The 22,898-nt window shown below is 40.2% G+C and overlaps 2 protein-coding genes and 1 long non-coding RNA gene across 4 annotated transcripts in view; 2 read left to right on the plus strand and 1 right to left on the minus strand.

The window, feature by feature from the left end:
• Window positions 1-256: 256 nt before the first annotated feature.
• On the minus strand, window positions 257-21,071 carry LOC118209401. The gene is made up of 3 exons (XR_004761714.1): window positions 21,020-21,071; window positions 18,317-18,363; window positions 257-307 (listed from the first exon to the last, which is right to left on the minus strand). It is a non-coding gene; the product is annotated as an uncharacterized LOC118209401 (long non-coding RNA).
• Window positions 7,934-12,567, plus strand: LOC118209400 (non-histone chromosomal protein HMG-14-like). The gene is made up of 6 exons (XM_035384670.1): window positions 7,934-8,141; window positions 9,610-9,639; window positions 9,895-9,924; window positions 10,052-10,090; window positions 10,391-10,516; window positions 11,461-12,567. The coding sequence occupies exons 1-6, from the start codon at window positions 8,124-8,126 to the stop codon at window positions 11,542-11,544; spliced, it is 327 nt and encodes a 108-aa protein (XP_035240561.1). The 5' UTR covers window positions 7,934-8,123; the 3' UTR covers window positions 11,545-12,567.
• brwd1 (bromodomain and WD repeat domain containing 1) overlaps window positions 20,047-22,898 on the plus strand; it is a 35,904-nt gene continuing 33,052 nt past the window's right edge. For both annotated transcript variants that reach the window (XM_035384668.1, XM_035384669.1), the window contains exons 1-5: window positions 20,047-20,725; window positions 20,826-20,884; window positions 20,993-21,022; window positions 21,258-21,317; window positions 22,721-22,871. In XM_035384668.1, coding sequence (XP_035240559.1) covers window positions 20,677-20,725; window positions 20,826-20,884; window positions 20,993-21,022; window positions 21,258-21,317; window positions 22,721-22,871 — 349 coding nt within the window. In that variant the 5' untranslated portion in view covers window positions 20,047-20,676. The remainder of the gene's footprint in view (window positions 20,726-20,825; window positions 20,885-20,992; window positions 21,023-21,257; window positions 21,318-22,720; window positions 22,872-22,898) is intronic.

The following is a 22,898-nucleotide window of genomic DNA, read 5'->3' on the forward strand; positions in this document are numbered from 1 at the left end:
CACTCAAAACCTACCTCACTTAAATGGGATTCTAGACTGGGTATATTACTTAGAGTAGTCTATATGTAGCCTACACACACGTGAATAGCTGTTATTGCAGAAATGTATTTGCCAAGACTTTCCAAAAATGCTAGGATCAAAGAAAGTGTCAATAAATTACTAATAACAAATAAATCCGTCATAACCCATGTTAATTAAATAAGATGTCAGTTGCACTTAACACAAGGTTGTGTTCTAACCTCAAGAACATTTATTAAAATGTGCAGGATGAGCGCTTTATAGTGAAGAGGCCAATCATCCTCGGGATCTGTGAAATAATGTATAACAACACGCTTAAACATTTCCGACTGAAAGATACTGGTTTAATAAAACTGGAAAATATGGCATTCTATGTTTTGCTGTAAATACTTTTAAATTATTTTTCGCAGCGTATGCAGGTGTGCATGCCCAGGCAAGTTCGATAAGGCAAACATTTGCAATCTTTATAACTTTTTTTCCCACTACGTGTCCATCTTCTGACTGCGAAGAAACCGTTAGCGGCTACGCCTAGAGTTCACACTGATTGAGACTTTTTACGTGTATGTCTAGTTTTCCTTACAGCTTTGACCATTTCTGGTTGTTGACCTCGATGTCTCACTGGAAATAAATACGTCATTAAGTTAATAATACTTAATTAAGGTTAAAATAATTAGAACAGCGAGGATATCAGTCGATTTAGTGCAAGGTTAAACTCACTGCAACGTAGGTAGGCTACTGGTGTCTGATTTAGCAAATGAGTGTTTCTCAGTTTTTTAACTGGAAAAAAAAGGTTTTGGAGAGGCCCACTGCTGGGTTACCACCGCAGGAACATCATCCAGCATGCAGGTGGCTCTCGCCGCGTCTGAAAGGGCGCACAGGTGTACAGGCCTTACGATATAAATGTGAGAAACGAAGCCTTCGCTTTAAACGTCTTTTGTCTGTTCTCTGTCATTCAATCTAAGCCATTTTGCGTGGGATTTGGTTCATTCTCAACACAAGGTTAGCTCGTTAGAAGCTGTAAAGGGAATTGGGTGGCATCTTCACCAAATGCTAGCCTGTTATTTTAAGCTTGAGGCAACATCAAAATGACACAAAACCACCAAGACTATGTGAAGCGAATACCTGAAAGAAAAATGAAGGTACTCAATGCAAGTGAGTACAAATGAAATTCAAACTCTCTGCAACCATCATATTTTGGTGATCTCCATGTGATCCCCTGCAGATGTCCCATAAACCCTGCTCTGCCATCAGAGAGCATAGTCAGGTGGGTCAGTCCAAAGAGAGAGAGAGAGTGATGAGCCAAATGCTTACTGGGTTGTTATGGAATTGCTCCTGCAAGCACAAAACAGCTTGTTTTACTTCTTAATAAAAAATAAATTAATGGCTCTTTGTATTCTGTGTAATTATTTATGGGGCAAAGAGAGAGATGACAGAAAATGTCCCCCAAAATGCAGCAGGTGAGGTAAAAGGAAATCCCCTGTGGGGAAAAAAGCTACAGAACTCAGCTACGGAACCTAGCTATAGAACCCAGCTGTAGAACCCAGCAACTGAACCAAGCTACGGAACCCTGCTATAGAACCCAGATACAGAACTCAGCTACGGAACACTGCTATAGAACCCAGCTATAGAACCCAGCTGCAGAACTCAGCTACGGAACCCAGCTACAGAGGGCGAGCCCATCCTTCCCAAACCCAGCCACAGTCAGAGACAGGCTAAATGGTGATGGGGAATCTGTTTAATAAAATAGCCATAGTGGTTGGGTAGATTATAGCTATATAGATATATAGTAATGTGTTCTGTGTTGCAGATTTTTTACTTCATAAAGACGAGGATCAATATGCATAATATTCAGACTGTATTATTATTTATATTAAAACAATAATTAAACAACAATTTTGAGTCAGTTTTAATAAATTCATATGCTCATTAAAATAAATGTAAAAAAAATTTTGTTTAATATTATTGAGCACCTATATTAATGTTAGTATAATGAGTCATTTTGTCTGAAAACCACTATCCATACGCATTTATTTCATATTCACCCATTCTATCATCAATGTAAACCCAATTTCAATTCAACTCAAGTGAAATTATCATAGAAAATTTAGTGGACACACAGCATTTCAAATGCTCAGAGGTAGCTTTAAGAGACTGCCAGGGGTCATCTACACTGATTATGATGGCATTGCTGTTTTGAAACACAAACTAATAGGAATTCTGCTTATACTGTTTTTAAAGGGAACATCCACTTAAAAATCCATGAACTGAAAATGCAGTGAATGTGAAATTAAGAATACCTCTCATTTAGCTCCTGTTTAAATACGACTTAATTTTTCTCATTTCAATTTAAAAAGGCAGAGGCCTTTGTTGTTAAACACACTGGAGCAAGACGCTGGATTGCTCTAGTTCCAAATCCCTTTTTTTCCCTGTACTTGGGACCCAGGCGTGCGGATTAAGCAGCACCGATTTCATCTGAAATTAAGACATTCAGCTGAGCGCAGATACACTGGTGCAAGTCGGTGATCCTGAAAACCACAGCCCTCGATACCAATGGGCAGTCGAGGCCCATTCAACAAGACTGGAGCCAGAGAGCCAGCGATCCCACTTCTGCAGTGCGCTCGCAAACAGAGGCACAGTCAATGCTAACTGCTTTTGTGAATACCCAGCTACATAACCGTAAGTAAGTATATGAAATGTGAGCCATGTAAGTCTGCTTGGATGCAGGGCATTCGTTAATCATGAATAAAGGAGGGCAAATGCAGTTATGCATTAGCTATTAGATTGTACATGGTGCCGGGTTATCTTCCCTAAAATAAGTTTGAGTATTTTATTTTATAAATATATGTTTGTGTCTCTTGACCCATTCAAAGCTCCCTTCCAGCAATTTCCTGCATCTTAATGTCCCCAGACATATTACAGAACTTGGGAAGATAGCTTTTAAGAACTCTTCACTAAAAAGCAGGAATGAACAGTAGAGCAAACTAGGTCTGCTTGCGTCGATACCATTCTCAAATTCTCGTTTCCGTTCATATTATAACTGAGGAGTGTATCTGCTTTTAGTCTTGATTACCCATTGCACATTGTAGCTACATTATTGAGCCGTAATTTTAAAACCTTTTACGTGCGCTGTCATTGTGATGTTGTCATATAATTGATGTACCCATATATATCAGGTCCCCCTTGAAGAAAAGATGTGAATCTCAGGTTGAATAAAAAGAAAAAATAAAAGAAAATTGAAATCCCTCAAACAACTCACCAGTGTGTTCCAAACCACTACTTCAGGCAGTAGTGTCACCATGGAGGGTGGACTAAATTTGGTGGACTTGCTTCAGTAGCACAACCTCCAACTGTTAGCATGCTAGCACCCTTTCTGGTCCATTGGGAGGGGCGGCATATGATTGAGCGTTGCAAATTTAGGGTTAAAATTATTTTTCTATATCATAATGTGAAAATTCCTACAACTCAATTAAATAAAATTAGTTCACATATAAATGTCTTAAGATTGTTGTTTTAAATTTGTACACCCAAAATACTTTTTTTACTGTGATCAGTAAGAAGAAGGTACACCATAATCAAATCAAAACAATTTTATTTGTACAGTGCTTCCTAAAGAAAACGGTCGCAAAGACACTTCACAGAGTAGCATAAAAAGGGCAGAAGCCACGTCTGAACCCCCAAATAATCAACCATGTGAGGTAAAATAAAAAAATCCCCAGTGGGGAGAAAAAACCCCTCACTGGGATGACACCTGACTACAGAGGGGGAGCCCATCCTCCGCTGGCCAGCCTGGTGTAAAGTAGCGGTAGAGTGGATGTAACAGAAATGTAATATGGCATCTATAACAGCAAATAAAATGGGTTGAGCAGGTTACAGCTCGGGTGATAAAGTAGCTGGAATAACAGACGTCCAAATGAAGGGAAGTACAGTGTGCAATTTAGAGGGGCGGGTCCAGGCATGGGCATTAACCAGGGGAGGAACGGGGCTACAGCGGTCCACCACCACGAAACGGGGGACAGAGCTGGAGCGATCCCGTGAACTCAGGGTGAGGGAGGGGCAGGAGCCCCAAAAGGAACAGAGAAGATAACGTTAGGCACTAAAAAGCTTAGCAACACACAGACTAAGCGTAGTCTCTGTGTACAAAAAAACTAGGATAAACACTGGCCTAGAAGTTCCATTCAGCTACTATACAATCATTGGCCACCAGTGAACAACCTATGATGGCTAAGGCAGCCGCTACCGAGAGCCTTCCTAGTGGAGCCCCAACTCGATTTCAGTTTATGTTCTAAGTACCCTGCAGGGCTACCTCTGACCGTGCGTTCATAGACTAGGGCAAAATGTGTGGCCACACATTCTGTGGCCATGATGTCTCTGATGTTATCAAACACCTCTCTTCATCCAGGAGGGGCAACAGCACTGAAATTCTAAATAGTGAGTTTATGAAAATACGAATTAATAAATAAATTCTAGGAGACCTGTTATGGTTCAACTTAATTTAGGAGGGGCAGGGTTCCACAGAGCCTCATTAAATATTGACAAAGTACTAAATCACTTTGGTCATACTGGTAGGTCATAATGTGTGATTTAGTCCAAAAACCAGGGACAATCTGTTCTGTGAAACATCCAGTTATTAAGAGGACAGTGAGCCCAGGAAGGGTTTTGAATGACAGGCAATGACTGGAAACACAGCAGGTGAGAGTGAGTGACAGCTGGGGGGGGGGGGGGGGGGGGGGGGGCAGGGGGTGAGTAGGGGGTGTAAGGGTTGGAGGAGAAAGCCGCTTTGCTCAAACCACAGGAAACGGTTCTCTTCGAGGTGACCTCTTGCCTCCACTTCCTGTTCTTCATTTGAGCTACTGTTCTGGTCTGCTTTTGCAAATGAAAACGATTCTATTCTAATTCTATTTTAGCTTCTATTAATATTATATTACAATATTAGCTTTTCATAACCTACACAAAATTTTTGTAGATGTGTTGCTGATATTCTGCATATTCCACATATTAATCCTTCAGATTTATTGCCCAAAATTCCATAACTGTATTGAAGAAAACATGAAAAAATCTAATATTTCCAACTGCCGAAACAATTAGGTCCCTATGGAAAGGGGGAAAAAGCTTTTCTGATGGTTATTTACTCTATTAAACCATTGCCAGTTGACACTATGTCATTACAAATGTGTCGCACACACATAAGACTGCTGTCACAGACATTTGGTTGTCGAGTGTGATATACACGCAGCAGGCAGAACTGAGACGCATTTGTAACAGGGCCCCCTTCCCGCCCCCCCCCCCCCCCCCCCCCCCCGCCCCTGTCGCTTAAGACGAGGGGTAGCAACAGGCAGCAGCTGTGACACTGGGGCCCCGGCGAAAGCCCCGCCCGTTATCTGAACCCCACCTGCCACTCACAGGCCCTCTGTGCTCGGGGCCATGTATGTACCCCGCGCTCTACGCAGGGCCGGGGGCTGGGGGGGCTGGGGGGGCTGGGGGGGGGGGGGCTGCAGACGTGACTCAGGCGGTTTCCCGCCTTTTGGAGCAGTGAGACGGACAGCGCATGGGCTGCTGACGGATTGAAAGCCGACTTCTGATGCCCATTTTGACCTTTTATTTTGTTTTTGTTTTTTGTTTTTTTTACAAAAAAATCCAAATTAGTTATAGTGATAGCAGCTCTTCACCCTTATCTGAACTAGGCTTGTGTGAGCCGTACAGCCATGATTTTTACAAAAGGATCCAAATCCTACATAAAGCCCATATAAAATAAATAAAAATTAATAATAACACAATCTTGCTCTGCCACAGCAGTCTCTCTTAAATTCATCTGCTAAGATAGGTATTGAGTTCGACAATCATCCTGGTGTTGTTGTGCTTGGAAGAATTACATAACAGGCAAACTCACCACCATGACCATGTTGGTGGAAGGAGGCTTTTTTTTTTTTTTTCAAAACTTGGAGCTCTTTTTGAGAGTGGGGGGAGTCAGCGAGCAGTAATGTACAGCTGTACTGATCTGTCAATCATCTGGATAGTCCACCCTACTAATTTAAGCCTAACATAAGCACATCCACATACTATAGAGACCAGTGGATCTGAGCAGGCTTGGTCAGCAAAAAAAAAAAAAAAATCCTAGAATCCTTCATGCATCCTTCTGTAAAACCTTGAACGGTTAGTCAGGACTTAAATTACTTTCAAAGCCTGTGCCTTTGAAGGGGAAGAGGTTTCGCAGTTAGGCTAACACTCAAAATGAACAATGTGAATTTCTGTCAGACAGTCATGGATGAGTCCTGGTCGCGAAGACCTCTAGAAAAGGGTTTGATTTGGTCTTCCCTGTCCATTGTTTTTTGTTTTGTTTTTTAAAACCAATTTTAAAGGACATGACATTATTTGGCTTTCTGTCCCCAGTCCTCATTGAGCCAGATTTTAAAAAATTCCCATTTCTGACGCGGGGAATAAATATTAGCTCATCCTGCACTAACCAACCACGGATTAGGGAAAGTCTCGTAGTTTAAAGATTACCGATTCACTACCTCTAAATCCTATTAGCATGCCTCCAAAATTAGTTGACTTCTCGGTAACCACCAGATGCGTTCACACACCAAGCGAGCGCAAAACGCCGTCTTTTTCAAACAGTTCTCCCCTAGATGTTAAGAGAACGCACTGTGCTGGTGAATTGGAATTGTTGTTTGCTCAACACAATGAATCTTGCTGCAGTCCGTCTCCATTTTTCCGAAAAGCTTACCATTTGTGCAAAGGCTATATGATAGGTTCAGCAAGTTCATTAAGAAGGTAGAATAGCGGTGAAGTTGCTTACGAAATAACGTTCGACAAAAATCCAATTAAATCCTACACCTATTTAATAAACATGTATGGCACATTTCCGCTTTTCGCCACGTTTCAGTCCCTTTCTTTTAAAAGGCTTTCTACCTTGTTTATGAGAAGGTCTATGTGGTTTAGGGGTAAACGTTCGGTGGGCAATAATCATGGTTTTACTTGTAATATTGTTTGCTGTTTTTTAAAAAAAATTGATTATGTCTTTTCTTGTGTCGTAGCGGCGAGTTCCGAACTGTCGCCTATGAAGGATATTTTGGGTGGATCGTTACAGATCTTATATTAAATAAATGGGGGACGAGTCATTGATCGAAACCTGAAAACTTAGGAAATAATGGTGATGCCCATATAGCCCACATTATGCAAGCCTACAACCAGGCTTATTCAGTGTAAGCTACCAGTTATTTGGCTATGACACAAAAAGAACCGCGTATTTTGTCTTTATCAAACATAATACACTCCCGATTAGCCAACCCCTAATTACAATGTATTTACTACTTACAACAGGGGGTTTCTTTGAAATTGCGCAAAAGAGCATACCCTACCCGAGTGGGCTACTAAAGAGCGAGCGCTGCATACCCCGGTCGCCATTTTTACTGTTTATCAGCGTAAGCCTCGTTACTTCATGGAACACCCACTGCACCTATAGCAAAATTTTGCAGAAGCTTGTGTTTTCTAGTGCACATTTGTGACCTTTAAGAATTTAAAAAATGTGGGTAACCCTATATTAAAATGTTAAGTACCATAATTCAACCTTTGATTAATGCCAAATTAAAATTATGCCCTTTAAAACTACGAGGGGGAGTGTCCACATGTGGCTACTAAGGGATATGTGGCCATAGCTTTACAACAAACCTTCGATTAAATCAGAAATAAACAAATAGGGCAAAAGAACATATAACGAACTTTACATCCAGCGTTTTCCCACCCCCTCCAGTAACCTGGGGGAAATATACACTGATTGGCGTACAAACCTACCCACACAGGTACCTTGCTATGATTTAAAAATATGTTGGCGAGTCCTAAAGGCCAATCAATGGTAACAAGGGGCGGAGAGTAGGTTGCCCATCAGGTTGGAGCTATGATGAATAGAACAGGGAGCGAGAAGGAGGGGGGGAGAATCCAATCCGGTTTCAGCTAGTTTCTGTTCTGATGGAACATTTATGCTAGCTACACTGTGTAACAAGGTGCTGTTTGAATCTCTCAGAACACACAGTGCACTGTAGAATTTCAGTCTCTCCGTTAGGCAAATATTTTTCTCCATTTTGTTTAAAAACAAAAGAAAAGCAACCATGCCGAAAAGAAGCAACGTAAGTTTATGCTGTATCGTATACATTTTATGGCTTTTTATTTTTTTAGAATGACGCTTTAAATATAACAAATATTTTATAATGCAACTAATATACAGTTGCAGTTTGCATGGATTAAAAAAAAAATGTAACTCCCGTGGTTGCACTACTCCGTGGCCAGGGAGTTTAAATGTCTATCCATCTGGCGACATGGGAAGTGGCGCCTTTTTACTTGGGGCAGCGCTGTATTCTTCAGAATTGACTTTTGTTAACAGAGAATACATGTATGCATAGGCTACATATTCGACTGTACGGCTCGATTATAAATATAAACAAGTTTGTTTTTTCTCCATTTTTGTTTGACGTTGTTTACTTAATGGGATATATCACGTTGCGATATAGCTTCAAACAAAGGGGTGTAACCCTGTCGTTCGCACAGGTTGCGACTCTGCAGAAATGCTGGGGGGTAAAATCGTCCATATATGGTGAAAACAATGCTCAAACGATCCGAAGGTTTATATTTTAAATTTTTTAGATTTAGTTTGATTTTTCTAGAAAATAAATGATTGTTAATAAACTAGAAATGTATTAGTTATTGGATTGCACGGTGCAGTTGAGCGTAAATGTCGTGCGCTGCTCCCTATGGCTTGTAAAGGGCACTAAGTCTCGGGGTGTCATGGCTGCCCGAGTACGCAAGGAGAACATTGGATACATACTGTAGCCTAGCTGTTTCATGGGTACTTGTTTGGTGCGAAAGAAGCGTGCAGTCGAAGTTAAAATCCAGAAAAAATGATACATTGTTTATAAACGCCCCTACTCTAATGGTTTCTTTTGCGTTTTAAGTGGAATTGAGCGTTTTTCTTGGGGCTGTTTGGTGCACGCTATTCGGCGCCTTTGCATTTGCTCGCACCGTTCTCTTTTTTTGCGTTATGCAATGGCGATTTTCAGTCATCACAGCGCCACTGGTGCTGCCGAGTATTCTAGTATATTCCGTAGCCGTTTGGTGGATCGCTGAGGATCTCGGAGTTCAAAATTCGAATGAATGGCGGGAAGGCAGGGTAGACTGGTTGACGTAGCTGTGGATGCTTTCATGTAGCAAATCCCCGTATATTACGAGTGAATGAATGCGCAGGGAGGAGGCGGAGCCGCTTGTTCCCTACTGCTTTCGGTCTGCATAGCAATACGCATGCAGAAGACGATTGGCACTTATTTTATTGAAACTTTCGAACTTTTTCGGTGTAATTGCTTAAAAGAAGTCGATCTACGTGACGACGAGAAACAAGGTTACTTTTAAGCGGGACTTAAAGCTGCAAGAATGTTTCTCCTGTCCCTCCCCCACCCACCTTCAGGTTACATAATATTACTGTTACTATGGAGTGTGCGGCCCCTGCCCCTCCCCCCTCCACCATAACACATCGACACGTCTCCACCCCTCCTTCGTTTGTTGATTTTAGCCCACTCAACTTTCTTTCTTTTTCTCTCCACACAGGCAAATAATGACACTGAAGCGACCCAGGGGGTAAACCAGCCTTCTTGTCCTTTTAACCTTTTCTCTGTATATTTCTTTCTCTCCCTCCTTTTAGTTTTTTTCCTGTCTCCACATTGTCACAGCATTTAGCTATTAGCTCTAGAAGATTAAAATAGCCACAAACGTAAAATTGGTCAATGTTAATCCTTCAGCCGTAGAGCAGAATGGTCATTGCATTTTAAGACACAGACACAAACGGTCATATTTGATCTTACACTGTTCTCTCTTTTCTCATTTCTTCTTCAGCCCAAGAGAAGATCTCAGCGATTGAGTGAGGTAAGTGTGCGGTGCTGTATAAGCACAAGTTTGCTTGCAAAAAAGAAGCAAACTTCTTTCTATCCACAGATGATGTACCATCACCAAAACTCTGAAACTTTTTTTTTTTTGCCTTTTTTTTTTTCAGAAACCCCAACCAAGCCCAAAGTCAGAGCCTAAGCCAAAGGTAAGGCACAAGAAATATCAACGATTAAATGAATTCAAATATTAGGCATTTTTAAATATCTGTTGGATGTAATATTCATTAATATTTAATCGATAACTTGATTGTTAATGAGTAATGTTATAAAGTACTATTAGCAACTGCTGTTAATAATAGTTAAGTCTGCTTAGGGCTGCTGATGCTTTAGTCCTGCTGAAGAATCTGGTTATTCAACTTTTCCAGTGTTGTCCTCCCTTGTAAGTTGGGGGTTTTGTGTGTCGTCTGTGTCGGGTGGGTTATTGCTTCTTCACCTGTCGTTTGCAGAAGGCACCTGTGAAACCGAAGAAGGCCAAGGAGCCGGAGAAGCCCAAGCCCGAGGAGGAGGAGGAGAAGAAGGAGGAGGAAGAGGAAGAAGTGCCTGCAGAAAACGGAGAGGCCAAAGCTGAGGAGGTTAGAGACACCCTGCAGTGCAGTTTCATATGGGCACCCACTAAGTGGGGCTGTAGCGTTTAAGTGTGTGTGTGTGTGTGTGTATAAACTCGTGTGTCTGTGTGTATACTCCTATCCTCTTGAGAACTGGTGGAACAACGAAAAGTAGTTGTTTTTTTACACACAAAACTACTATATTGACACTATATATAAAATGCATGCACACTTACGCAAAAAAGCGAGGAATGGCTATTTAGTGAAGCTGTATGCAAACTTTCCTGGTTTGTAACCCAGTTCTCTGTGTGTTGTGCCATTTCTTCGAAGGAAAGGATTTTCCTGTGCGAAAACTGGCATTTGGTGGGAAATAAAAAATAAAAAAAATTTTTATATTCCATTTTTACAACATAAGTGTGCTGCCATAGCTGCATAGCACAATCAGACTTAGTGTGTCATCCCTGATCAGATTGGCCATTACACCCTTTAGCAAGGTGCTTGACCTGAAGTGCTTTGGTAAATATCCAGCTGTATAAATGGTTGTATGTAAAAGAATGTATCAGCTTAACTGCCTTAAATGTAGTGTAAATCATTGGTAGCATGTCTAGCTTTTAAATACCTAATATTGTTAATACAGTAATTGGTATCCCAGTGATAACGGACATGTTTTACCTTATAACACTGTTGTGCTGCACGTGTCCTGTGCTCCCCAAATTGTATGATGCAGGCTGTTTAAATATGGCTTTGGTTACAGCATCTTCTGAGCAATTGCAAAATTTAATATAATATTTCGCTCTTATTTTTATCCAATATTGCATTGTGGCACAGTGGATGCAGTATAACGGTGTCAGGGAATCTTTTTGTACATTACATCTGCAAATGTGGCTGTGGAGGGGATGGTCCCTATGGCCGGTGCTGGCTTTGTGCGGGAAGACTTTGCCTGACGCAACTCTTCCTGTCTCAAACACCAGGAGGCGCCAGCAGCAGAGGAACCAGAGCAGAAAGAGGAGGAAGAAGAGGAGGAGGAGGAAGAGGAGGTGGCAGCAGCAGAATAACATCCTCACCGCATCTTCAACCAGTGCTCTCCCGTACCTCTTTTCTTGTACAATTCAGAGGAATATTTTTATCAACTATTTTCTAAAAGCAGGTTTTTTAGTAGTTTGATTGTAGAAACACATTTTTTAAAAAACGACAAAAAATGACATGCACACATGCTCTCACACACACACACACATCTTGGAAAGGGATCCCGCCTCATCCCACCCCATTAGAGCATCTACGGACGGAAGGACGGTCGTCGGACGGTCAGCGGATTGGGTTTTCACGCGCGGGGGACGGGAGGTTGCGGCCTTTGAAAACATGTAATCGTGTCGTTTTCAGGAAACCGTTGTACAACTGGGGGAACTTGCCTGAGTGACTAACATTCCATAGGCTGTATAAGGGACAGTATATGTAACCTGTATCGTATGGGGGGAGGGGAGGGAGGGGGTGGAATTATTCAAGTGGGTAATGCATTGTTTTATTGTTTATAATGATTAAAAAAAAAAAAAAAAAAGTTTTAGAATGTTTGTAAGCTGTGCTCTATAAATGTTAACTCTTACTCATGCAGTTTTTTTTCTGAATCCACAAACTTTCAGTAATAAACCTGTTCCCTAGTATTGGAGTTCTCTATAAGGCCTGTACATTGCGTGTATTGGTTTTGTCTCATTGTTTGGTGATAGCATTGCAATAACATTGTATAGCTGCTGTGAAAAAAAGGGTTTTCATACTTTCTATATGCAGTATGTATTGGTACGTTGAGGATGATATAATGGAATTATTCCTGTGTTCTTAGCAAAGCTAATAACATGACATGCATTACAGTGTTAAAACATACTGGTTATAACTGTTCCTTTGAAAAGGACACTGAGAAGCAAATGACTGTACTTTCACTGACTCTGAAGTGAACAAACCAGCAGCAGCAATATTTACCCATGTGGTTTTTAGGTAACAAGTACAAGTGTACAGTTTTTTTCTTTGTAGCTGTATCTGTGTAATGATTGGTATAAACAAACCAATAAAGAGTTGGTTGTAATTTGTTCTGTGAAGGTCTTTTTTCAGTGCATTGGAGAATGCATTAATTACGTGCAGATGAGCAATGTTACATTAGTCTTAAAGAATCGATGCTGCATTAGTAACCAAGAGGTAAACTGTTTTGCAGAGCGGCTTAAAGATGAACGTTATTTTAGGTTGAGGTTTTAGCGTGCTACACGAATTGGGGGCCCAGTAGCGCGTCTCGTCACCTTATTAAAATTGAGTGGCATGATGAAAAGTAAAAACGTTTCTGCTGTAAATACTTGCGTCCTTTTTTTCGTGTTTGAAACGTTAGTTTTTGGATTTTTTATTGCGCACGAAAATTGCGCTTAATTGTGAAATGGACACTCCTATTGTCATAAGTAGCCTAAGCTGAATAGGAGTAAATAAAGCCTGTTCAAAGGTAAACGAAACAGACTTTTCTAACAAAAACTGGAGATCGAATTGTTGAACAGCGCTTAATTCTGACCTACAGGAGAGTCTATTATGTAGCTATTCCAGTTCATTTACACCAGAAATATGGTATAAACTGTACAGACGCAGTCTAGTGTACTGCTGTATCCTATTTGATTTTCACTTGTGCATGCTGGGCTTGATCTTACAAAATCACGACCCAGGACGGTTAATGCCATGTTTAATGGCTTTGCGGTGAGCTTAATTTTCACAAAATAAGCATATGTGTATGTGTCCCGTTTTTATTGAACTCGTTTATGGGGAATGCAATGTCGGCTACTTTAATTTTCGGTCTGTGTTCGGTCGAAAGTCACGTTGTATTTACGCTTAAAGCCTATTTCAAAAGCTGTTGGCTATCCACATTTATTTTATTGAGTAGGCTTGGTATTTGAATGATTGCAATAAAGACAGTCTATCATCTATACAATTGTCATGCCAAGAAAAGGTTTTGAGATCCAGAAGAACTACGGAAAACACCCGAAATACAAACTCGCAGCCCCAACTTTCCCCCCCGATTATTGTTTTTTGACCCCCAAGGGTTGCCGGATAAGAGACCAATATACCAGTTGTTTTTTGTTTTTTTTTTGTTTTGTTTTTTTGTTTATACATTGCTCGTTTATGTAAAGTTTGTCACACCGTTAGACAGTGTAGCCAACTACACATGTATATTTGACAGAAGTAAATTTAGATATGGTAAACAAGCAAAATTACCTCATAAAATCATTCTTAGAAGTTTGAACACTCAAGTAAAGTAAACAGAACCCGTTTGAAATAGACTGTTTTCAAATTTGCCTTGAAATCATATATTTTCTATAAATGTCAGAATGTTTTAAGGTAGAAATAAACATATTTTGGAGGCCTTTCTTCCTTCTGTTTCAGGAGAATGTACTTATTAGACAAACGCATGAATATATATTTTTTTAAGTGACCAAGCCTAGACCAAGTCCTGGTGGGCAGATGAGTTCCTGGAGAGCCGTTATGTGCACAGGTTTTCGTTTTCATAACTATCCGGCTCATTTGGCTCATTATCTGTAACACTATTCACTTGCAGGTAAAACGTCTCATACAGGGTGTCAAGAATTAGCTGCCATTCAAGAAACATGTAGTGAGCTCCATAATGTTTGGGACAACAACATTTTTTTTCTTCTTGATTTGGCATTTGGCTCTGTAGTCCACAAATTTAGATGAAAAGTGCACATTCTCAGCTTTTATTTAAGGGTATTTTATACACTTTGGTTTCACCATGTATAATTCCATTACAGGACATGAAAGTAGTCATAGTGGTTTGTTGCATATACTTTGCATGCAATGACTGTTTGAAGTCTGTAACCAAAAAAAAAAACATCACCAGGTGCTGAGTATTTTCTCTGGTCCAGGCCTGTACTGCTCCCATCTTCAGCTCCTGCTGTTCTGGGGGCTTAAACTTTCTCTTCGTCATATGAAACACATGTTCCGTTGGATTCAGATCAGGTGAATGACTTGGTCAGTCAAGAATTCTCCAGTTTTTGGCTTTGAAAAACTCCTTTGTTGCTTTAGCAGTATGTTTGGGATCGTTGTCCTGCTGTTGGATGAAGCGCCATCCAATGAGTTTGGAGGAATTTGGTTGAACTTGGGCAGATAAGATGCTTCTGTACACTTCAGAAATGACTCTGCTGCTGCTATCAGCAGTTACATAATTAGTGATTAAAAGTGATCCAGTACCAGTAGCCATACATGCCCAAACCATAACACTTCCGCCACCATGTTTCACAGATGAGGGGGGTGCTTTGGATCTTTGGCAGTTCCTTTTGGCCTCCACACTTTCTTGGCATCATTGTGATACAAGTGGATCTGTCCACCAGACCGTTTTCCAGAACCCTGCAGGCTTTTTAAGGTGTTGCTTAGCAAACTGTAATGTGGCCACCCTGTTTTTTGTGGTTAACTAGTGGTTTTCATCTGGCAGTGTAGCTTCTGTAGTCGTGAAGTCCTCTCATTATGGTGAGAATTCTTCAGTCATCAACTGTGGAGGCCTGCCTTGGCCTACCAGGCCCTTTGTCATTTCTGAGCTTGCCAGTGCTCTCTTAATGATGTTCCAGACAGTTGATTTTGGTAAGCCTATGGTATGTCGCTGACTTTTTTCTTATTTCTCAGCCTTATAATGGCTTCCTTGACTTTCACTGGCACAACACTGGTCCTCACGTTGACAAACATCAGTAATAGACTCCAAAGGCAATCAAAGGCCTAGAATTAAGTCTAGATACTGAAATCTCTTTTACAGCTGCACTAAGGAAGCAATTGAACACACCTGACTAATCAGAAACACCTGTGAAGCCATTGGTCCGAAACATTATGGTGCCCTGAAATGGGGGCCATATGTATTAAAAGTGCTGTGATTTCTACATGTAGAAACCTTGAATAAAAGCCGAAAATCTGCACTTTTTGCACATATAAATTGTTTGATTACAAATCAAAAGATTATGGAGTACAGAGCCAAATCAAAAATGTCTTTGTCCCAGAAAACATAGAGCTCACTGTAGATAAAATGCCATATCATGTAAATATTTGGAGTTATTAAATAATTAAGAGCAAAAGTGAAATCCAGAAAGAGATGGTCTTCTTTTCACTCCCCTGTCTTAACATATTGCTCTTCCAAATGCCATCCTAGATGAGTATCTGAATACCCCCTTTTTTTAAAACAAATCTCCGAATGTTCCTGTTTGTTGGCTATTTGACATATACAAGAGCACAGCACAGTTACAGCTCGGCACCAATGCAAGAACCATTATATGGAGTGGGAGATACTTTTGGAGGTTCCAGAAAACATCAAAATGTCAGGTACAGGCAGGATTATGAAGGGTTATGTCATGTACAGGCAGGATTATGAAGGGTTATGTCATGTACAGGCAGGATTATGAAGAGATATGTCATTTACAGGCATGACTTTGAAGGCTAATATCATGCACAGGCAGGATTATGAAGGTTTATGTCATGTACAGGCAGGATTATGAAGGGTTATGTCAGGTACAGGCAGGATTATGAAGGTTTATGTCATACACAGGCAGGATTATGAAGGGTTATGTCATGTACTGGCAGGATTATGAAGGCTAATGTCATGCACAGGCATGACTATGAACGCTAATGTCATGCACAGGTGATGAGTGCCCAGCTGGCAATGCAACCTGTGCTACAAGCCCACTTTCCTTACAGTTATGATTCACTGCCACATACACATTTCAGCCATACAGGTGTTAGGCAGAGCTGAGACACTGTGTGGTTGTAATATTGTGATTACACTGTGAAAATTTTAAACAACATTGCATCTGGGAAGAACAGCAGCACGTGGGTACAGGTATGAGATGGCAATAGATAAATTGGCTTAAACGTTGAGGTGATTCTCTTCCGTCTCTGGGTCTTGGGGCTATAGCCCCCTGATAGTGTGTCAGTCTCCTTCTCCCTCGCCTTCTGTCTCACTAACAGTTGCTTCCTCTCAGTCCTCAAACAGCCATTATTCTTCCTCTCCACAACACCCCCCACCCCCCTCCACCACCACCACCACCACCCTTCTAGCTTTCTGAACAACTGTCAAGTCTCCCAGCTCCTGTTTGCCTGAAAGTGTCCAGCAGGCTTTCTTTAAACAGCTGTCTGTTTGGCTGCAGTAGAATGATCTCAGAGCCCCCCCCCCCCCCCAACCAGTCTCCTAACTAAGATGGTTAGTCACACTCTGTCCCTCAGACCCCCCAATGCCCCCTGATCTAAACTCACTTGTCTCTACCCTCCTCACTTCTACAATCATCATGCTAGATCAGTCTGTGGAGTTGTTGACCACCTTTCTGTTTGACCCCCATTCCTCTGCTGCTGGTTGTGTGTGTGTGATTTTGGGATCCATTTCCCCAACCCTGTGCTTGCTAGAGGCCCTAGAATTGTGCCCCAGCTTCAACCCTTTAATGTGTAAGATCATCAATACATGATTAGAAGAATGTTCATAGCTGAACATTCTAGTGCTGATGTAATGATCACTACTGGTAATTGAAAACAATGGAGTTCTAGAACACTGATGTAGATTTTTGAAAAAAAAAAAGACTTTCATCACATATGAATTGTTTGATTGCAAATCTAAAATTATGGAGTACAGAGTCAAATCAAGAAAAATTTGGCTTTTCCCCAAACATTATGGAGCTCACTGTATATATAAAGAAAAAAAACTAACTAATCTCTCTCTCCCTCTCTCTCTCTCAACCATTTTCATGTTTTAAATCTGACCACCAGTCACAGCTTTTACCCCTTTTGCTTGTGAGTGTACACCTGGGTCCCAAAGGTAAGGAAAAGTAAATTGAGGTAGCGGCCTCCCCAGTGGATGAACAAACCCATACAAAAAAACAGTATAAGAAACATAAAAATGACAGCACTGAGAGTATTAAGGCTGAATATTGTAATATGCGTGCTAAGGTTAGAACTACGGGAAGCAAAGAGGTTCTTTGAAAGGCAAATCACCTAAGATGCTAAAAGTAATCTAAACGTTTTTTTCAATAATGTAGCAGGAAAAGGAAAGTCAAAGAGGATATCAGGTACAGCAGGACTGAAGAAAGAGCATTACCTTCTGAGAATAAAGATATTGCTGATGCCTTAAATAGTTATTTTGTTATTTTGATTTTTACTAGAGAACTGGTTAATAGACTGGAAAGCATATTCAGTACTCAGAATGTCTTATCAGATATTGCTTTGGAGTATAAAGAAGTACTGGATGAATGTCTTAAACTAAAGACAAATGAGGCAGCAGGCCCTGATGGCATATACCCAAGAGTACTCACAGAGTTAGGTGTGATCATCTTTAAACCACTGGCAGGTATTTTTAGACAGTCCTTAAAAACTGGAGAAATACCTGTGGACTAGAAGCAAGGTAATATAATACCAATATAGAAGGGAACCGCGCTGAAACTACAGGCATGTCAGTTTACCTTGCACATGTAAAATGCTGGAATATATCAATAGAGACAAGTTGGAAGTATTTCTTGAAAATAGCAACATCCTAAGGGATAGCCAGCATGGTTTTCCCTAGGGAAGGTCACCTCACAAACCTTCTGGTATTCTTTGAAGAAGCTACCAAGTGTTTTGATTATAACAACGATTATGATATTATATACTTGGATTTCCAAAAGGCATTTGATAAGGTACCACATGAAAGACTAGTTAGTAAAATGAAGACAGTAGGAATTAGTGGACGTATTTCAGAGTGGATTCGGAACTGGCTACAGGGTAGTACACAAAGAGCAGTAGTAGGAGGGATATTATCTGAGCAGGGAACTGTGGGAAATGGAGACTCACAAGGATTGGTGCTGGGACCACTCCTCTTCCTCATATATATCAATGACCTTGAAAGGGACATAGAGAGGATATTAGTCAAATTTGCAGATGATACAAAACTGGGAGGCCCAGTTAAAAGTTTGGAATCTAATTAATCCAAGAATATTAAAATAAAGTCCAGAAGTGGACAGAAACCTGGCAAATAAAATTTAATATAGCCAAATGTAAAATTCTGCATGTGGGAAACAAAAACATTAGGCAGGAATATTTTATGAGAGGAACAAAATTGGAATGTGCTCAGTTTGAAAAAGACTTGGGAGTAATGGTTGATCAAAGACTTTCAGGTTCTATGCACTGTGCATGGATTGAGTATAAATCCAAGGAAGTTATACTTATCTTATATAATAAATTTGTTAGACCACACTTGGAGTATTGTGTGCAGTCCTGGGGACTATACTACAAAAAGATATAGAGGCTTTGGAAAAGGATCAAAGAAGAGCAACCAAATTGATTCCTGGTAAGAAAGATAAAAGCTATGAGGAAAGACTTAGGATGCTTAACCTCTTCAAGTTTAGTAAAAGGAGACTCAGGGGTGATTTGATTGAGGCTTTCAAATTCATAAAAGGGATCAGCAATGTGAACTACAAAATATTCTTGCTGTATATACAGTATGTTAAAAATGTAGCACTGTGCCTTTAAAAAATGTTTTTAACAAGAACTCTACATTTCTACAACAGCCAGTTAGCAGTAGCAATGCTTTGTGGAAATGCATCAGAACACAATATCAAACTTTTGGACGAAGTTATGTCTACAAAATGCTGACACAATGTAACGTGAGTGATGATGTCAGCAACTCTGTAACTGAGCAACCATTTCAGTACAGGGATGACACAGGCACAAAATGCTAAACAACAAATTATAGACATGTTTGTGTATCCATACTGTAACAACAAAACATCAAAATCTTTACTTTGCAAAATGTTAAGATTTAATACTTTTCAAGGTATTAAAACATTAATTAAAAGGTTCCAAGTTTTAAAATTATTATTGTGGTAGACTACTACCATTTAAACATAGTATAACAACAGCGACTTTTGAAAAACTTTACACCTACTGAATATACAGTATGCATGATTCAACACTACATTTGCGAGACAGAGAGTGTACTAAGTGTTTTGCATTTCAAATGTGATTCTAAAGCCAAACCCAGAAATGGAGGAAAGTGATTACAATAGAATTTAACATTTTATGCAGGGCCATTTTGATTCCCTGTGGCTGGCCACTGTCTATTTTATAGATGCTCATTTTAATGGGAAATCATCTTTTTGATGGTCAGCTATGGATTCTATCACATAAAGGTATATTTGAGCTTAAAAAACATGAAGGATATTTTAAAAAGACAATAAATAAATTATTTTATTTACCGAAAGGTTATTTTCTCCACACATGATGTTTTGAAATTAATTTCCTATTTTAAACGATCTGTGCATCAAAAACGTCTCAGCTTAGTTTATACAAAACATTTCTTCCCAGGAGCTGGACACGGAAAAATAACTTAATATTTTGAATGTAATCATTTGTAATACCAATAATATCTGACGTATATGAACGGGAGAAAAACAAACATTTAATTTTTTTGTTGTTGTTAGAATTTTACATCTATTCGAGGCATATCCCGATGACTTCAGGTAGTATGTTAGTGAAAATACATCGAATTTACTAATTGTTCATTTTATCTGAGCAGGCACAAACTTGGGGGGATATTCAGGCGAGAAACTCTTCAGTTCGGAAATAGCCTATTATGCACGTTCGGGTTTCCCCATCTTTACTTTAAACGGCAGAAACGAGAACGTTAATCAAGTAGACGGACATAACCGTAGTTAATATTAGACGACAACATCATTGCATGTGTTCAATTTATGATAAAGGTTGCTAAATGTGTCGACAATGTAATCTCGACCCGAGTCTTTGTGTCGCCATAATATGTGACGTCATCGCAAAGACATGCTCGACCTTGCAGGAGAAAACAAGAAAACAATATCTTTTTCGTGGCGTTTCACTCCTTGTGCAACGTTTTTGTAACTACAGTGGGGTTGAAATAAAAAACGAAGTTTTCAAAATCCTGAGAAAGAGCCTTTTGATACAGCTGTGCTCTGCCTTTGTTACAGGATTATTTTTTTTCTTCCCCACCCCCCATTTCCTCTCCTCTGGCGGAAGTATCTCGGAGAGCAGAGGCCTCATCCTTCCAATGGCGACCGAAAACTGGCAGAATTGCGAGCGGGAGCTACCGAGGAGGGGGTCAGAGCAGAGAAACTGAAATTAAATAAATATATCATTCGATTAGTTAAAATAAGTTCGACGAAATTTTTACCCCCTCAGCAATGGCCGATTCAGTGGCCAAAAGTCAGAATGTTTCGCTCCTTGAATCGGGTAAGACGCCTAAAAGTGAATACATTTCAAAATATAGATATTATGATTTTTACATTTTAAATCCCATTCTGGTCTTTATGTCTCTTGTTTCCCTTTGTAGAGCTATATTACCTAATTTCTCGTTTTTTAACGACTGGTCCCTGTCGGAAAGCGGCTGAGGTGAGCTATGGCTAGCCGCTACTCATTTCTTCATTCGGCGTGCAAAACTGTCTGCTAATTCTTGTGTCAATGTTGTCATCTGAAATTTAGATTTTTAATCTATTGCAGGTTTTAGTGAGTGAATTGGAGGAATACCAGGTGTGTATATTGCGACTCCGCTAAACCCCCGGTACTACCTCTGCTTGCGTCTCGGCACTGGAACGTGAAACTTGTCTTGGCTGAATGTTTTTTTTAAACCGCTTGTATGTGTGACCCTGTCTCTCTTTTTTGACATCACTCGTTTTTACAAATCTAATTTCAGAGGCTAGTAGTGAAGCCGGTACTTGTAATAAAATTGTGTTTTTCGCCCTAACGCTGGCCCTTGTCTTTAAAGCTCCTGCCAAGGAGATTGGACTGGGAAGGAAACTCTCATCCTAGATCATACGAAGATTTGGTAAGAGTGTATAAATACACATTGTTAATAATTATTTAATATTCTGTCTTCATTGTTGAATGTCTGTATATACTAACAACTCCGCCAGGGTGTACTCGTAGCTACTGTCAGTCTAGCGTCGACAGCAGTGTGCTGCTCTCGTTTAAATCAGTTGACAGATTTTTGTTTACGGTGAGAGTTTAGAGAGGAATCGTGGTAAATCGTCGACTCGCATTCGGGTTTCTAAGCTAATATAGCGGAACCGTGATTAGGAAAGATACATTTTATTTCTGAGTGCTGTATTGCAGATAGGGTGGGACTCCTGTGGGTGTGGCTAAGTATCGATTGTCCAATGTGGCCAATCCACTGCTTGTATTTACTTTGGTTAAATTATATCGCTTGTGACCTGCTCTGTGATTCGTCTGAAATGGAAATGTGTTTTGCATAAAGTTAGCCGGTGCCTTCTCAGGCAGGAGCAGATGTTACCGTCTGAAATTGAGCCAAGGACCTTCTGTTTCCAAAAATGTGATTTTTATTTTAAGCTGCTATGGTCTGCATCATTTTTATCGTACAATGTACAAATGCGGTTCTGTTTTCCACCTTTCTCTCTAATCATGTTTCCCCCCCGAAAATGATCGTCTGGATTAATTTTTAATAAAAATAAATGAACACGATGCGGCCAATATCTATAAAAAATGACTAACCTACTAAAATGGCTAATTTTATTATTTATTTTTCAGAAGAATCATTCTGTAATTATTGAATGGTTTTGAAAAAAAAAAAAAATCTGTCAATAATGCGAATTGGCCGTGTAGTATATAGTTCAGTTCAGCCTGAATGCAATCCAGCAGAAACACTGTAAATAAATAAACGCGGTTACCATTTGCTTTCAAATGGTCGCATTTCCACAGAGTTGCTACTATGTGCTAAACCTTTCCTTGCGTCCTTATCATACGTGATATTTTGAATGCCAGTTTTGCTGCTCCTGGCCTTTGAGTCTAGTTTGCCTATGGGTTCGGTTTAACTGTTTTTGCGAGAAAATGGAAAACAGGTATCCAAATGACTTTCAGGTACAGGGGACCCTAGTGCGCGTTCCGTCATAGTTACGCTGGGAGAACTCTAAATTCAGTTTCAACCTGTCAACAAAATGTCAGTACATGGCCCTTATTGTTAAGTCCTGGGCTTGTTTTTAACCCAAGCCCTGCTCAATAGCTTTTGTATTTATTGATGCGCTTTTTCTGTATTGGGAAGCTGACTATGTTATTTTGTATTTTATTTACTTTTGCATTCCTAATGTTGTAACCTCACTACACATTTACTTTAGACATTAACAATAGAGTTGATAGAAATGACGGAATGTTAATAATGAATATGTATTTGTGTACTGTAAATTTGTGTAATTGACATTGACAGTTGTTTTGTAGGTGGCTGCCAACAGACATGTGGCGCCAGACCACCTGCTGCAGATCTGCAAGCAGATGGGCCCGATTCTGGACCGGGAGGTCCCGTCCAGCGTGTCCAGGGTGCGCTCTCTCCTGGGTACAGGGCGACATTCGCTCCTCCGCACGGCCAAAGGTACCCTTCTTTCCAAATTAGCGAATA

This window comes from Anguilla anguilla, chromosome 12 (genome assembly GCF_013347855.1).
Source record: "Anguilla anguilla isolate fAngAng1 chromosome 12, fAngAng1.pri, whole genome shotgun sequence".
Classification (NCBI taxonomy): domain Eukaryota; kingdom Metazoa; phylum Chordata; class Actinopteri; order Anguilliformes; family Anguillidae; genus Anguilla; species Anguilla anguilla.

Coding starts and splice junctions, on each gene's coding strand:
- LOC118209400 (XM_035384670.1), top strand. Junction 9,640..9,894: donor ACACTGAAGCGACCCAGGGG/GTAAACCAGCCT, acceptor TTTCTTCTTCAG/CCCAAGAGAAGATCTCAGCG. Junction 9,925..10,051: donor GATCTCAGCGATTGAGTGAG/GTAAGTGTGCGG, acceptor TTTTTTTTTCAG/AAACCCCAACCAAGCCCAAA.